Source organism: Netta rufina (assembly GCF_964035555.1).
Source record: "Netta rufina genome assembly, chromosome: 5".
In the NCBI taxonomy this organism is placed as follows: Eukaryota; Metazoa; Chordata; class Aves; order Anseriformes; family Anatidae; genus Netta; species Netta rufina.
This window is the reverse complement of record NC_140128.1, coordinates 59,409,877-59,424,340: the sequence shown is the minus strand read 5'-3', so window position 1 is coordinate 59,424,340 and position 14,464 is coordinate 59,409,877. Positions and strand designations below refer to the sequence as shown.

Sequence of the window (14,464 nt, the reverse complement as noted above, 5' to 3'; positions counted from 1 at the left end):
TCAGGGGCTCCCCAAGGGCAGCGTGTGCGGGGATAACTCGAGCAGCTCCAGCTCTTCCCTGGCTGCAAACCCCCCGGGAGCAGGGGGGCAGCAGGCAGCCCGTGAGGCTTCCCACCTGGTCTCCACTCCGTGCTCGCTGCGGGGAAGCAGGAGCAAGAGGAAAGTGCAAAGGTGAAGCGTTATCGTGCTGCAAGTGCCAAGTTTTCTTTACAGGTCCGCAGAGCCCTAAGCTCTTCAGTAACAGTTAAACAACTGTTAAATGGGACTTTATCTTCGGGCCGGATAAGGGAGCAAGCGAGGACTGGCTGCTGGGTGACAGGCAGCACAATAAAACCCCGCTGCCTGGGGAAGGCACTCTGGATGCCTTGGCCCTGTCTGGCTGCTCGGACGCAGGGCTGCAAGGACGGCGAGCACCAAGCCCTGCCACCCACGCGCTGCAGCGAGGTGGGGAGGTTTGGTAGCAGGGCCTCAAATTGGTGCCTTGAAATCTGTCGGATATGAGATTGTGCCGTGGGCCTCATGGGGATCTGTTCGCCTGTGGCCATTCCTGCCCCTCTTTTGGGACGGGGATGGGGCTTGGGGGCGAGGAGCCGGGCAGGAGCTGGTAGCAGGGCAGGGGCAGAGCAGGCGTGCGGCTCGTGTGCGCTGCCACGGGACAGCGCTCGCTGAACGTGACCCAGGAAATGGAACGAGGAGAGAGGAGGGGGCTGGCTTTCCTGCCCAGCGTTTGTTTTCCTGCACCGAATTTCCTGCTCGGGGAATCTCAGCGAAACCCCCAGCACTTCTCAGGCGGAGGTGGGCTGGGGAGAAGCGGGCTGCCAGTCCCGCTCCGCGGGGGGACGAGGCGCTTACGGTAGAGGTGACCTTTCTAAATCCCTGCTTTGGACAGACATTTCCAATAAGTGCCGAAGAAAAGCCTGCCAGCTCCAGCTTTCTCAGCCTGCTCTCCATTTTCCTTCCATCCTCTCCAGGCTGAATTTAATCCGAGAAGGTTCCTTTGAGCTTTTGTGTGTTGCTGGGGGAGATGTGGGCGCACAAGGGATCGCGTTACAACTTTCATTTCCTGAAATGTTTGAGGGAACATCCAGGGTTTTATCCACACATCAGGCAAAGTTGAGGGCTCAGATTTCAGGTCTTGTCACTCAGCTGTCACCAAACAAATGAGCCTCTCAGAGCTGGAGACGGGGAGAGCTACCTGCTATTCATGACCCCGAAAGCAGGTGATCACTCATGGGAAAAGCAGGTAGAATTAATCATTCTGCTGTTCTCCATTTCCTCCCCTTTTTGGCTGACCTGGACACAGTGTGAAATCTGTCCTGGGGAGGGGGAAGGAGGAGGGGGGAGCGGGGAGGGAGGGGGGATTAACTCCTTCCTGCCGATGAAAATACAGCGGAGGGAGGTGAGAATCGACCCGGGGGCTGCCTCCCCAGGCTGCCTTTGCTGTGAAAAGCTTGCTGCGAGGTCAAGCCTGCCCCGAGGAGAGCCGAGCGACCTGCGCCTGGCTCCGCTCCAGGGTGTCCCCGCTCCCACCTGCCCGCCGGCCTCCCCTCCCTCCTCTTCCAGGGGCTTCCCTCAGCATCCTCCATCCCTCCCTCCCTCCTTCCCTCCCTCCCCGCCGGCCACCGCCCGCCCGTTTGCAGCCTCATCCTTCTCCCTGCCAAGGGAAGTGGAGGCTCGGGGCGCGGGCAGGGCTCTGCGGCCGGGGGCGCAGCGTGCGCGCTGCTTGCGCGCTCTTTGCGCGGCCCCGCTCGGCTGCCGTCGGGCCTGGAAGCAGGACCGAGATGGGGAGGGGGGCTTTGGGGGAGCAGGACCCCCCCGGCCACCCCTCTGGAAGCCAGCCCTGAAGATGCCTGCGCGCAGGAAGCGTCTCTGCGCTCTTTGCTTTGAAAATAGCCTCCGGCTTGCGACTCCCCGCTCTGAGCTGCGCAGCGCCGGGCTGGAGCCCCGGGCAATTTTTATCTTTCCTCTCCACCGAGCCCGTGGCTTGGGAAAAACAGGAGCTGGAGCTCAGCCGTTCTCGGAGCGCAGAGCCCGGCGGTTGCTCACCCCAAAAGCCTCCCCCATTTCCCCGTGGGCTCTCCACGTTCCGCCCGCGGGGCTTTTTTTGGGGGGACGGGGAGGCTGCGCTGCTTCTTGGCGGATCGGTCCCCTGGGAAGGGCGGTGGGGGACCTTGGGACGAGGACCTGGGTGCACGTCCCGTCCCACCAGGACCCCTCGGGGCATAAATCCAACATAAAGCGCAGGATTTGCGCCTTTCACCCTGCTCCCCTCTGCTCACGGCCACTGTCCCGCTGAAAATCGGGGCTCAGCCGTGCCCTTCCCACCCCACAGCGCGTCCTGCCGTGGGGACAAGGATCTCGCCCTGTCCCGCCCGTGTCGCACCCCCCCAGGACCCAGGCTCGGGGGGGCGCACGAAGCCGGGCGGGGTCTGGGCTGGGTTCCCCGACGGGGCGGCCGGTGCCGGGCCTCGGCAAGGAGCAGGGAGGGCCCCGAGGGTTTTTGTCCTCCCGGGACCACGGGCAGGGTCGGGGGACCGGAGGGAGCTGCGAAGAGCCCCCGGGATGCTGCGGGGAGGACGGCGGAGCTGGGAAGACCCTCCTGCAGAGGGTGACATTTCTCCACGGCCCGGGACCTCGAGAACAAACACGGCAGCGACTTAAATAAACACGGATTTAATGATGCAAAACGCTAACGGGGGAGCTCGGCACCGCCAGCGGCGGAGGCCCCGACGGGGCGGGCGGCAAGCGGCTCCCCCCGGCCGGGCTCCGCGCTCCGACGGAGCCCACCCCACGGCCAGGCACCCCGGGGTGCCCTCCCCGAGCCCTCCTTCCATCCCTCCATCCTTCGGTTGCAAAGCAAAAAGGGGCTGCGTGGAAGGAGAGAGGCTCCCCCCAAGCCCCCAGCGCCTCCGAGGCACGTCGGGGGGCTCAGCCCCGCAAAGAAGAGCGCAGCCTCGCAGTTCTGCCATCAGCGCGGTTTTAATTTAGCCTCTTTAGGTACAATAGAAAAGAAACCTGAAAGCACATGCTAGTTCTGGGAACAAATACTCGAGACAGACAGCTTCGGCCGCGGGCTCCTCGCAAGCCGAACCGGGAGGGCGGCGAGCGGGGACGGACAGGAGAAGGCAGCGTGGGGCTGGCGGAGCAGCCCGAGAAAATACTCGCTCAGGAGGAAAGGGCCGGCACCTCGCGTTATTCTTAGCTCTGTTCTCCTCGTTTTTAGCCACGTCGATGCATTGCCCCGCCGAGGAGAAGGATGCCCGGGGGGCACGGGCCCACGGGAACTCGCTAGCCCCGCACCGCCGCGTTAAGACATAGGCACTTGGTAAAACTCTAATACTGCAGCTTTTTTTTTTTCTTTCTTTTTTTTTTTTCTTTTTTCTTTTTTTTTTTTTTTTTTCTCCTCTTTTTAAATTTCAACTACATCGAAATCTTTCCTGGTAACGCTAAATATGAAAAATGTAAACGAAACTTCCCCTCCCTCCTCCCGCTAGGGCACAGCGCTCCACTCCCTCTGCCTCCGTGCAAGCTCCGCGGGGACGGGGACAGGGACAAGGGACAAGGACGGGAAGCCCCCGGCCGCCCCTGCCCCAGCACGCCTGCGGGGCTGGGATTTATTCGGGTGGAATCGGATCCAGCTGCTTTTTTTTTTTTTTTAATATATATTTTTTTGTAATTCCCGCTGGGACCAGCTCGTTTGAACTCGAAGGGACGAGGGTTTCTGCTGCTCTCTGCGTTTGGCTACGTGGAAAAAAAAATAATAATAATAAAATAACAATAATGATGGTAGTGGGAGACGCTGGGGAGGGGGGAGAACTGGACCGATGTGGGGTCGAGTGAAAAGAGCCGAGAGTCACGTTAAGAGGGCGAGCTGCGAAACCGGAGGCTGTCCGCTGAGTACGACCGAGAGTCCGTGTCCCCGGGCAAAGCCTCCTGTCCCGTGGCGGCCCTTTAGGAGCCCAGGTCCACCAGGCTGGACGTGAGGGGTCCCAGCAGCGAGTCCTGGAGCTGGTGGCCCGGCAGGCTGTGAGCGCTCTGGGGGGCGGCCAAGCCGCTCAGGGGGTAGCTGGAGCTCCTGGCGTGCCCGAGGTTCCCCTGCAAGAGCAGGACCGAGTTCTGATCGGGGCTCTGCGGCGGAGAAAACTCTTCCTCGGAGCTGGACAGGAGGGGTTTGCTCCCGTCCAGGGGCGAGAGCTGGTTGGGTTTGTTGGTGGCGGCGTTGGAGTTCTCCGTGTTCTCCCTGCGGAGGGCACAAGCAGAGCGGGGAAGTTACCGGGGGAAAAAGAGGGGAGAAAGCCGGGATGCCAGCCCCGACGGGGCCCCGCGGCCGCCCCCGGTAAACAAACAAACAAACAAACAAAAAAAATAGAAAGAAAGAAGGAAAAAAAAAAAAAAAAAAAGAAAGAAAAGAAACAAGCAAGCGAGCGCCTCGTATTTTCCTAACGGAGCGGCCCCGCAGCTGCCCCCCTGGTAAGACAGCTGCCCCGCATACCCCCGAGAGCCCGGTGAGTTAGGTGGGGAGGAGGAGTTGGGGTTCCCGAGCTTTTTTTTATTATTATTTCCCCGTCTTTTTCATTACAAAAATCGAAGCGCGGCCCCGCGGCCCGGGAAGGCTCGGAGGGGCCGGCCGGCCCTATTTCCTCCCCGGGCCTCTTTAGGGCCGCCGGCGGCCGCCCCAAAGCCGGGGGGCGATGAGAACCGGCCCCGAGCCTTCCCCCCTTTTTGGCCGTGCCGGCGGCCTCCAGCCCGAGCCGTGCCGAGCCGAGCCGAGCCGAGCCACCGCCTCGCACCGAGGCCACCCCGGGCGGGTGGGGGCGGAAGGCACCGAACAAAGGCGGGGGCGGCCTGGGGAGGCGGCCGAGGGGCTCGCTGCCCCCCGGGCAGGTGGGATCGGCACCGGGGCCGGGTGGGAACCGGCTTGCAGCCCCCCTAATCCCTTGGGTGGGTGGGGGGGGGATGCGGGATCCCCAGCTCCAGCCGGCTGCTGGAGCCGAATGGCTTGCAGGGGGGAAGCAGCGCGGCTGCGGGGGGGGGGGCTGCAAAAAGGGCGAGGGGGCTGTGAGAGAGAGGGATCGGGGGTGAGGGGGACAGGAGGTGAAGAGGGTCGGGGGTGAGGGGGGTCGCGGGCTCCTCTCCCAGCCCCAGCCCCGGCCGGGGGAGCCGGGAGCCGGGCAGCGATCGGCGGCCGCCTCCGTAGGGCCGGGAGCGGGGAGGGCCGGGGGCGCGGGGGGGGTCTCAAGTACCTTTCCTTCGCCTCGGCCGCTCGGTCCCGCTGCCTCCGGTTCTTGAACCAGTTGCTGACCTGGGTGGTGGTGAGGCCGGTGGCCTCGGCCAGCTCCCGCTTCTCCCGCGGAGAGGGGTAGGGGTTGTGCGCGTACCACTCCCGCAGCACGCCCCGGGACTTCTCCTTGAAGCAGTAGCTGGTCTCCTCGCCGTCCCAAATGGTGCGGGGCAAGGGGAATTTTCGGCGGACTCGGTACTTGCCCACGGCTCCCAGGGGTCTGCCCCGCAGCTTCTCGGCTTCCACGTAGTGCGCCTTGAGCCAGAGCTGCTGCAGCTTGGGGTGGTTGTGGGGCGAGAACTGGTGGCTCTCCAGGATCTTGTAGAGCTCGCGAAAGTTGCCCCGGTGGAAAGCCACCACCGCCTTGGCCTTGAGGACGCTCTCGTTCTTGTGCAGGTGGTCGCAGGCCGGCAGGGACCACAGGAACCGGCCCAGCCTCTCCAGGTTCCCCCCTTGCTGCAGCACCTCGCACACGCAGGCGACCTGCTCCTGCGTGAACCCAAACGACGGCAGCATCGACATGGCCGGGGCTGGGCGGCGGTGGCACGGCCGGAGGGGCTGCGAAGGGCAGGCGGTAGAGGAAGGAAAGAAGGAAGGAAAGAAAAGTGTGTGGGGGGGTCCCGGTTACCGATCCCGGCCCGGTCCCCGGAGCGGGGATGCTCGGTGCGGTGCCGGGGGGACTTTGTCCCCGCTCCGCCGCCGCCGCGCTTAAAGCGCCCGAGCCCCCGCGCCGCGCTGATTGGGCGCCCGCGGCTCGGCCCCCGGCACGGCACGGCCCGGCACGGCCCAGCCCGGCCCAGCCCAGCCCGGCCCGGCGGGCAGAGCCTCGGCACGGGCGGGCGGAGCCTGGCGGCCCCGGCTGCGCTTCCCTCCGCCGCCTCTGCGCGGGTGCGGGGTGGGGATTTCAGCCCCCCCCCCCCCCCTCCTCGGAAAAGGAGCTTGGGTTTTCCTGCCTTCCTTCCCCTTTATTTTGATCGTTTTATTTTATTTATTTATTTTTTTTTCACCCCCCTCCCTTCCTCCTCCTCGCCCGCTCGCCGTCCCCGTGCATCCAGCCCGTCTTTAATTACCTTAATGCCGGGGATGAATAAATAATGCGCAGTGAACCTCCCCGCGCCGCACTCTCCCCTTTTACCCCTCTCTCCTTTTATCCCTTCCCCTCTTACCCCCTTCCCCTTTACCCTCCCCTTTTACCCCCTCCCCTTTTACCCCGTCCTTTTACCCACCCTTTGCGCCCCCAATTTTACCCATAAGAGTCCGGGGGGGTCCGGAGAGAGCAGCCCCTGCCCGCACCCCCCCCTCGGGCAAAGCGGGAGCGCAAACTGCACCGACCGGCGGCGCTTTAATTACCCTAATCCTCATTTGCACACCTCGCTCCAAAGCAATTATTTAGGAAAAATTAGAAAACAATTAGGCTCCCTAAACAAAGATAAGCTATTGTCAGGAGCCGGGACGGGCTGGGAGAGGAGGACAATGCGCTGAGATAAGGGCAGGGGAGCGGTGGGGAGGGGGGGGTCCTCCTGCCCCTATTTCTCCGCGATCTGCGGCGTTTTAAGCACATTTCAGACCGCTTCTGGATAAGGAACCGCTTCACGGGGCTCTTTAAAACCAGATTGTCCCCGCTAAAGCCGGGCTGATTTCTTCGGTTTGAAGCGCTCCGGGTTCATTTATTCGCTTTTAAGAGCAGTTTGGGGCCGCAGTTTGCCTCTGCTCCTGTCCCTGTCCCTATCCGGGGGGACCCCCGGGACCTCTCCACCCTCCTGGCCGTGCAGGGGAAAGGCCCGTGCCCTAAGATATTTTCTCCAAGCCCCGGAGCTTGTTTTCCCCGTGTATTTCGCGTCTCGGGGCCGTTTAAAATAAGCCCCTGCCACCCCGTCTGCGCAGTGCCCATGAGCATGTGTCTGGTAATTTTCCCTTGCCATTTTATTTTAGTACTTATGATGTTTCAGATGAAGTCTTAAAGAGCTGCAATGTCCTCCCAGAAGGAATGTCTGCTTGGAACAGATCCTTATTGACAAGGCAGCTGTGTGGGGACCGGAACGGAGCCTTAAAACCCGGCTCTAAAATCAACTAATACCCTAAAGTCTGGAGCAAGTGCGCAGAATTACAGCGCATGGGCTCGCAGCCTCCCGCGGCCGCTTCCTGGACGAGCGGTGCCATGTCCAGCTGCGACCCCGGGGACGGGCTCCCCGCTCTCCTTTTGCTTTATTTCCCTTTATTTTTATCACTAGTCTCGAATAAAATAGGAAAGAGCCGAGCCACGGGTTCGTACCCTCGGGCTGAGGGTGAGGAAAACGCAAAAAAAGAGGCTGGGGAAGCCCCTAGCTTGGTTTCTATTCCCACTCGCCTTTCTCCTTTCTTTCCTTTAAAAGGCCGACCAAAATAAACACCGCGGTGGCTGGGAAGAAGCAAAAAGTCCCTTGGCGGCCGGAGGGAGGCTTCCCCGAGATTTTGGGGAGCGGAGTTTTATTCCTCCAGGCTCCCCGAAACTGGCCCGAGGAGGGGCCGGCGGCGGTCCGCTGGTGGGCTCCACCTGGGGGCTGAGTGCTCAGCCCAGAGCCGCTCGTGGGGGATGTTAATTATCGCAGGGCTTGGGTTTTTTTTTTTCCTAAAAATGGAAACCTTTCGCTTTAAACCACGGGAATGGGGTAAAATGGCACGGATTCGCGCAGCACGCCGTGCCATTCACCCCGCTTCAAAATCACGCAGAAACGGTTTCGAGCCGCAAAAAAATAAAAACAGTAATAATGAAAAAAAAAATGAAGAAATAAAACAGAAGTGGGTGCAAACACCCAAACAACAACGAGGCGGCTCGGAGGAGCCGCCAGCCCCTTTATTTCTCGGGAGGCGAGGGGCAGCAGCCCGCAGGCTGGGCACAGCCCGGGCTTTGCAGCCTCCGGAGCCTCTCCCCGCCGGCTTTGCCTCCGCCGCCGCCGGGGCGCGGATCCGCGGCGTTTGCGCTGGAAATTTTCCTATTTTTCGTGATTTTTCGATGCGGCGAGGAACTGGGGGGGAAGACGGGGCTCGTGCAAAGGCACTCGGCGGCTTTTCATCGATTTCGCCGGAAAAACAAACAGCAAAACAATGGAGAAAACAGGCAGAACGCGCGTCCCCTCTCCCCTTAGAAATAACCCTCTTCCTAAAAGAAATTCAATTTTGTTGCTTTCTCATTTTTTTGTTTTGTTTTCGTCTCGAAGTGTGGGGGCCTGGGGAAGGAAGCATCGCGACGAAATAAAAGCGGGAGCGCTTTTTTTTTTTTTTTTTCCCCCTCCTCGGAGCCGTGTCTCGGCGGTGCTAATAAGCCGTGTGCTGCCTCGGAGGCTGGGAGCCGGCAGGGCAGTAACACAACGCTGCCCATTTCCGAACCTTTCGAAGGCGAAACCCAAAACCGGCCCATTAGTCAATGAGGTTTGTGTTGTAGAGGGCTCCTTTCCCATCCACTTGCTGTTCTGAAAAATAGATCACATTTCGTTATCTTCAGTGAGAATCTGCAACGTGATACCGGATCCGTGTTGCCTTCCCTGCCGAATGCGAGGCGCAGGGGAGACAGCCAGCTTCCTTGGCGTATTTCTAAACAATAAAGGATTTGTATTTGCTTTCTCTCCCTCTCTCCCCCTTTATTATTCTATTTTTTTTAATGAGGGAGGGACAAGCCCCTCTCCATATGCATCCCTCTTGTCTCGCAGGAGCCTTTGGCCCCGAGCGCCTGCAAACCGGCGCAACCTTTAATTACGTGTTGGTAAATCGCCCTCCGGACACCTGTAAAAACAACGCCGGGGGCCGAGGGAAGGGGACCTCGGGGAGGGGACCCCGGGGAGGGGACGGGGACCCGGCTCCGGCCCGGCCCGGCCCAGCCGGGACCCCGCGGAGGGCGCAAGCGGGGCGCAAGCAGCGCGCAAGCGGGGCGCAGCGGGCCCTTTCTCCGCGCACTTACCGGCACGCTGTCCGCAGGACGGGAGGTGGCCACGAGTGGGTTTTTTCTCCGTGGGTTGACCCGGACCCGGTGTTCCCGTCCCCCCTCCCCGTCCTGGGACCCCCCCCGCAGCCCCTTTTTGCTCGCTCGTGTACCTCCGGGATGCTGATTCTTTTTAAGCTAGGAAGAATTTCCTTTTGGGAGGTGAAACCCTCCAGCTCCTCCTGTTCAGAGGAAAGTGCTAGTGATGGTAATACGGGGTGACACTAAATAAACAGTTAAAGCAGGGCTGGAAAGATGGAGTTAATTATCCAGTGAGCTGCATTTAAACCCAGACCAGGAGGGGCTGATTTGTTTTGGCGCAGGGAACCGAGAAGGAGACGAGCCGCCGAGGTCTCCTTGCTCCTCTCGGAGCCTCCTTAACTCGTCCTTGCTGCCGCCGGCCCGGGGGCGCGGGGACCCTTTCCCCGAGCCGCCCCCCGCAGCCTGCACCCCCTCGGGCGATTTTGGGGGGCCCCAGGCTCCTGTGCCACCCGCTTGTTCCCCCAGCAGCGAGGTGGCCGCCCGGGTGGCTCTCCGGTGCCCGCACTCCCCAGGTAAGTTTGTATACGAGCAGCAGCAGCAGCAGCCCTGCAATGCGATTTCTTTTCTTCTCCTTCCTCCTCCCTTCTTTTTTTCTCCTCCTTTCTTTTTTTTTTTTTTTTTTTTTTTTTTTTTTTTTCTTTAAGTCTGATATTAATAATCCCCGTATGCCCCTCTTTCCGGGTCATTACGGTACTGCTGGTCTCTAATCAATCCTAATGCGATGGCAATTGGAGTCTCTGATGAATGCATCTCAGGTTTCTTGTAATGGCTCTACCACATTTTCCTGGACCTCCTTCTTTAACCTGAGATGCCAGGGGGACGTCTCCGTTCTCAGCTGCTGATTACTTCAAGATGTTTGGGCTGGTGTGGGGAGCGAGCGAGTCAGCCTGCCCCTGAATAATCTGGAACCGAATTGGATGAGCAGTTTCCTAAAACCCAAGGACAGCGGCGGGGTTTAACTCCTCCGCTGCGCCGAAGTCGCCCCGCACCTCCCGCACCGCGACACGCGTGGCCGTGGGGACGTGTCTGGCACAAGCCCCGGGTACCCAGCCCTGGGAAGGAGCCCCCAGTTTGCCCCACGGAAAGCTCTGGGTGTCCCCCCTGAGCCACGCACGCCTCCCACCTGCACGCCCCCACTGTCCACCCGTGTGCACCCACGAACGGATGCACCTGCAGCCGTGTGCGTGTGGGCACAGCTCCTTGCATGTGCACTTTGCACACCCGTGTGCACACACCCACTGGGGCACACGCACACCTTGTGCACGCACCCCATCCCCACCCATGTGCGCACCCCACGCGTGTCTCCACGCAGAGCCACCCACTGATGCACGTGTCTGGGTCACCCCACGCGTGTCCAGGGCAAGGAGCTGGGTGCTCGGGAGAGGTGAGCCCCGAGCAGACATTGCTTATGGGGTGGCTGGGGGCAAGGGGGCGCTGGGGAAATGGTGAGAAGAAAAAGCAAAAATTCAGTACTTGCCCGAAAGAGGTATGTGGCTTTTTTTTTCTTTCTTTCTTTCTGCAAGACATGACAATATTTTTTGTGCAAGAAACGTAAAAATATGCCAAAAAAAAAAAGGGGTGAAAAATATTTTAAAAAAAATGCAAAAAAAAAAAAAAAATCCTGCAGAAAGAAAAATAATGAAAACTGAAAAAAAAAAAAAGAAAAGCCAATTTGGATGGGCACTGCCACTTTTCCCGCTGCTCCCTTTGGGGTCACCTGGGCATGCCCATGCCGTTGGGACCCACAGTCCCACCCGTAAGGGCCTCAGCAGTTTGATGGGGGGGGGGGGGGCAAACCCATCCCTTCTCAGTATTTCTCTCTCCCAGGGTGCTTTATTTACCTGCTGGCACCTACAGCTGCCCGGGCCCGCACTCCCCTCCCTTTTGGCCGTCTGAAAGCACAAACCCATATTCCCCACCCGGGCGATGCAAAGCGCATAATCTGTTCTGTACACACGGGGTTCACACGGGGCAGAATGGGTACAAGATTTACATAAATGGCTCTGTTTACCTGCACTTTTTGCATCTGGGCACTGAGCAAATATTTTCCCTGCCCGGGGACCGTGCCCGATACAGCTCAGGCTGCGGGGTTGGGCGCAGGCACAATTTTGGGAGGGCATCTGGGAGCCCGGGGGGGCCCGTCCTGCACCCGCCGCCTCGGTGGGTTTCCGAGAGCGCTGCGAGAAAGGGACCTTTCACCTCTCATTAGTGATGCCATCAGTGGCTTGGCAGAGCAGAGCTGAGGTCACGTTACATATGGCACACAGTCTGTTCAGCGCCGGCAACGCCAGCTTTGAAATTTTAGAGAGGGGGAAAGGTCACCTTGCGTAAGCCGGGTCTGGGGGTCCCCGCTCTGTCTGCACGCGGGGTGGGCGTCCATATGCCTCCGTCGTCGCCGGCCTCGCTCCGTCTGGCCCTGAGAGATGCTCAGCCCCTTTTCTCTTCCGCCCCCTAAATTCGCAGGGAGCCGCTGAAACCAAGCGGTTACTTTTGTACCGCCTCGCCTTTTCCTTCTCTTCGAGCACTGTGTTGTTTTTTTTTTGCTCCTTTCTCTTCCCAGCATAAACCTGTCTTGCATGACTGATTATTTTTTCAAGCAACGTATAAAGCAGCTTTCCAGGAGAAAATGAGTTGTATCTGTTTATCAGCAGATCTGTCCGGACGGATAAGTTTACCATTCTCAGAGCCGGGTATATAATTTCATAGACCTTCAAAAGTGCCTCGCTTCCATGGTGATTAAAACTTCTCACTCCTGAATCTTGCTGGGGTATTTCAGGTTTCATGGCACTGGATTTTAGAAAAACACATCTGTACAGTCGTATTTCTTTCATCTGAAGAGACAAAAAAAGCAAAACTAATACGTTTGTGTTTGGGAATATACCACACCTTACGTTAAATCAATGCCTGGCGTAATTCACTGCATTGAATTTTGGTAGGATCCTGTCAAGGCTTCGTCCAGAACATCTCAGAGGCAGTGGCTGCAGGGAAGTTACTGTTTTGCCATCCATGACAGCTGACACCGTAAGTCCGTGCCCCTTATCAGCCCTCCTGCAGCATCTTGGTTTGCAAACGTTTGTTTTTAAATACACAGGGCCTGATTCTTATGCTCTTAAAGTAACTTGAATGGGAGTTTCTGGCATGCAGCTGTTGCTCAGCAATCTTCAAAAGGACGTTTGCTTTTACACAGGTCATCACTAAAAACACTCCAAATGAAATAGATGCTTATCTTTAGGATCCCTGAGAAACGGGAGCTGAAGCAGCGTGCGGCGCAGATTCAGAAATTCACCTTCCTGCCTGCTCATTCGGCTCCGCCACGCACAGCAAGGCATCCGGGCACCCGCACTGAAGGGATCTCATCCTGATTTCCTACTGATACTAGTGCTTCTTGCACGTATTTTAATTTTTAAACAGGAATAGTCTTCCACTGCCTGTCAAAGGGAGGTGTCAGGAGCGGAGGTATGAGCCGGCTGATTTTCAGAAATGGAGATGCTGAGACCTGCCTACGGGTTTTGTCACGACCGACGTTTTCATAGCATGGGGCTGAATTGTGCTCTTACTTACTTGAGTGCAATTCTGCAGATTTAAATGGAGTTCGTCGTAAGAGGGGACTGGATTTAGCCATAATTTTCTGCTGCTGTCTAATCACTCTGAAGTCTGAAGAAAGCAACATATGTATAATGGTAGCCGAGATGCAGGAGGGGTAAGAAGCTTTCTACCAATGAGGATCGCATTAAATAATTAATCCCCCAATTGCCTTTCTACATTAGTGCTTTCAGCTAAAAAAGCCAGTCAGCTTTGTAAGGCCCCAGGCACTGAAACATTTGGTGCATTGTCAGTCCGAAAGTCGGGGTAATAGATACCCAGGGTGTGCTGGAAAAGTGCTGCTCTCCATCGGGCCATTTGCACATCCAGATGCACAGCCTCCTTCCTCACCCGTCCTTTTTGTTCCCAGAGTTTGACAGGACAGCAGCTCTTCCAAGGTGGCTGCTGAAGAAGCCAAAAGTGTGTTTATTTTACCCAAATCAGAGGAACTGAATGCTCGAGTCTAAAACCTGAGTATACAAAAGCAGCATGTGGGTCTCTTATCAGAAGACCAAATCTGGCCAGTTAATAAAGAAAGGAATGAATTTCCCCCTCCTTCCCCATTTGCCCCCCTTATCCCATCTGCTGGTCCCCCAAGCTCAGCCTGTAAAGTCAGGTCAAGATGGGATCTTTTGGGCTCATACATCATTCACAATAAAGATCTTGCCACAAGAAATGACTTTACAAGCCTTTTGATGTGCAAGTCATCGGAGACAGCCCAGCTCACCTTCTGAGACAGATACACGTGTGTGCGTGCGTGCATGTGTGTGTGCACAAAGCTGAAGAAGAAAAGGAAGCATTGGAATAAACTGCCTGAGGAGGTGGGAGATTCACGTTTAAAAACAGGTCTAGACAAACATCTGTCAGAAAATACCGCCATGCATTTGATCCTGTCTTGGAGTTGAGGAAAAGGCTGAATGGAGATGTCAGGTCCTCTCCAGCCCCGAGACACCGCAGTTATATTATACATACATATATGTCTGGCCATGCAAGTACATATATATTTCCAGTCTTACTGTGAAAAGCTTTTGGCTCCTATGGTATTTTCTGGCTGTGAATCCTGTAGGCTAATTATAGAGAGGTCTGCTGTCTCTTGGTTTCATTAAATTTCAGTTCCACTGAGTTTTGGTTTCGTTTCATTTAATATCCTTCGTGCCACAAGTGGACCAGATCCCAACATCCATCCAATGCCTGTAGTTCTCTCTCTTCCCCTTTTTTTCATCTCTTTTCATACCAGCTGAAGCCTCTTTAATTCTGAAGCATTTTGGCAATGCCAGTGTCTCCCAAAACATATCTGTAAGCCCTTCTCTCTGCTGTTACACTTCTTGAGGTGGGGTGGCAATGGCAGAACTTTATTACTAGATGCAACAGACGGATCCCTGAAGGAGCTGCTTGGCTGAACAGGAGGATGAAGTGTGAAAGATTTGGGGTTTGGGTTTTATTTTTATTTTTTTGTACAAATCACATTCCAAAGCATCCTGGCTGTGAAGGCAAGGTGGCCATGGCAGCTGCTGGCACCCCCATTGCTTCTTCCCAAGTCTGCAAACCTCAGCAGGATGCTGGAGCTGCGGGCTGTGCTTGGGGGGTGAGCTGGCACCTTGCTG

The 14,464-nt window shown here is 57.4% G+C and overlaps 1 protein-coding gene and 1 long non-coding RNA gene across 2 annotated transcripts; one reads left to right on the top strand and one right to left on the bottom strand.

The window, feature by feature from the left end:
- Nucleotides 1-2,960: 2,960 nt before the first annotated feature.
- SIX1 (SIX homeobox 1) lies at nt 2,961-6,061 on the bottom strand. Its single transcript, XM_084288417.1, has 2 exons — nt 5,244-6,061; nt 2,961-4,240 (listed from the first exon to the last, which is right to left on the bottom strand). The coding sequence occupies exons 1-2, from the start codon at nt 5,801-5,803 to the stop codon at nt 3,952-3,954; spliced, it is 849 nt and encodes a 282-aa protein (XP_084144543.1). The 5' UTR covers nt 5,804-6,061; the 3' UTR covers nt 2,961-3,951.
- Nucleotides 6,062-9,759: 3,698 nt separating this feature from the next.
- LOC311209507 lies at nt 9,760-13,890 on the top strand. Its single transcript, XR_014618423.1, has 3 exons — nt 9,760-9,790; nt 12,215-12,299; nt 12,466-13,890. It is a non-coding gene; the product is annotated as an uncharacterized lncRNA (long non-coding RNA).
- Nucleotides 13,891-14,464: the final 574 nt, after the last annotated feature.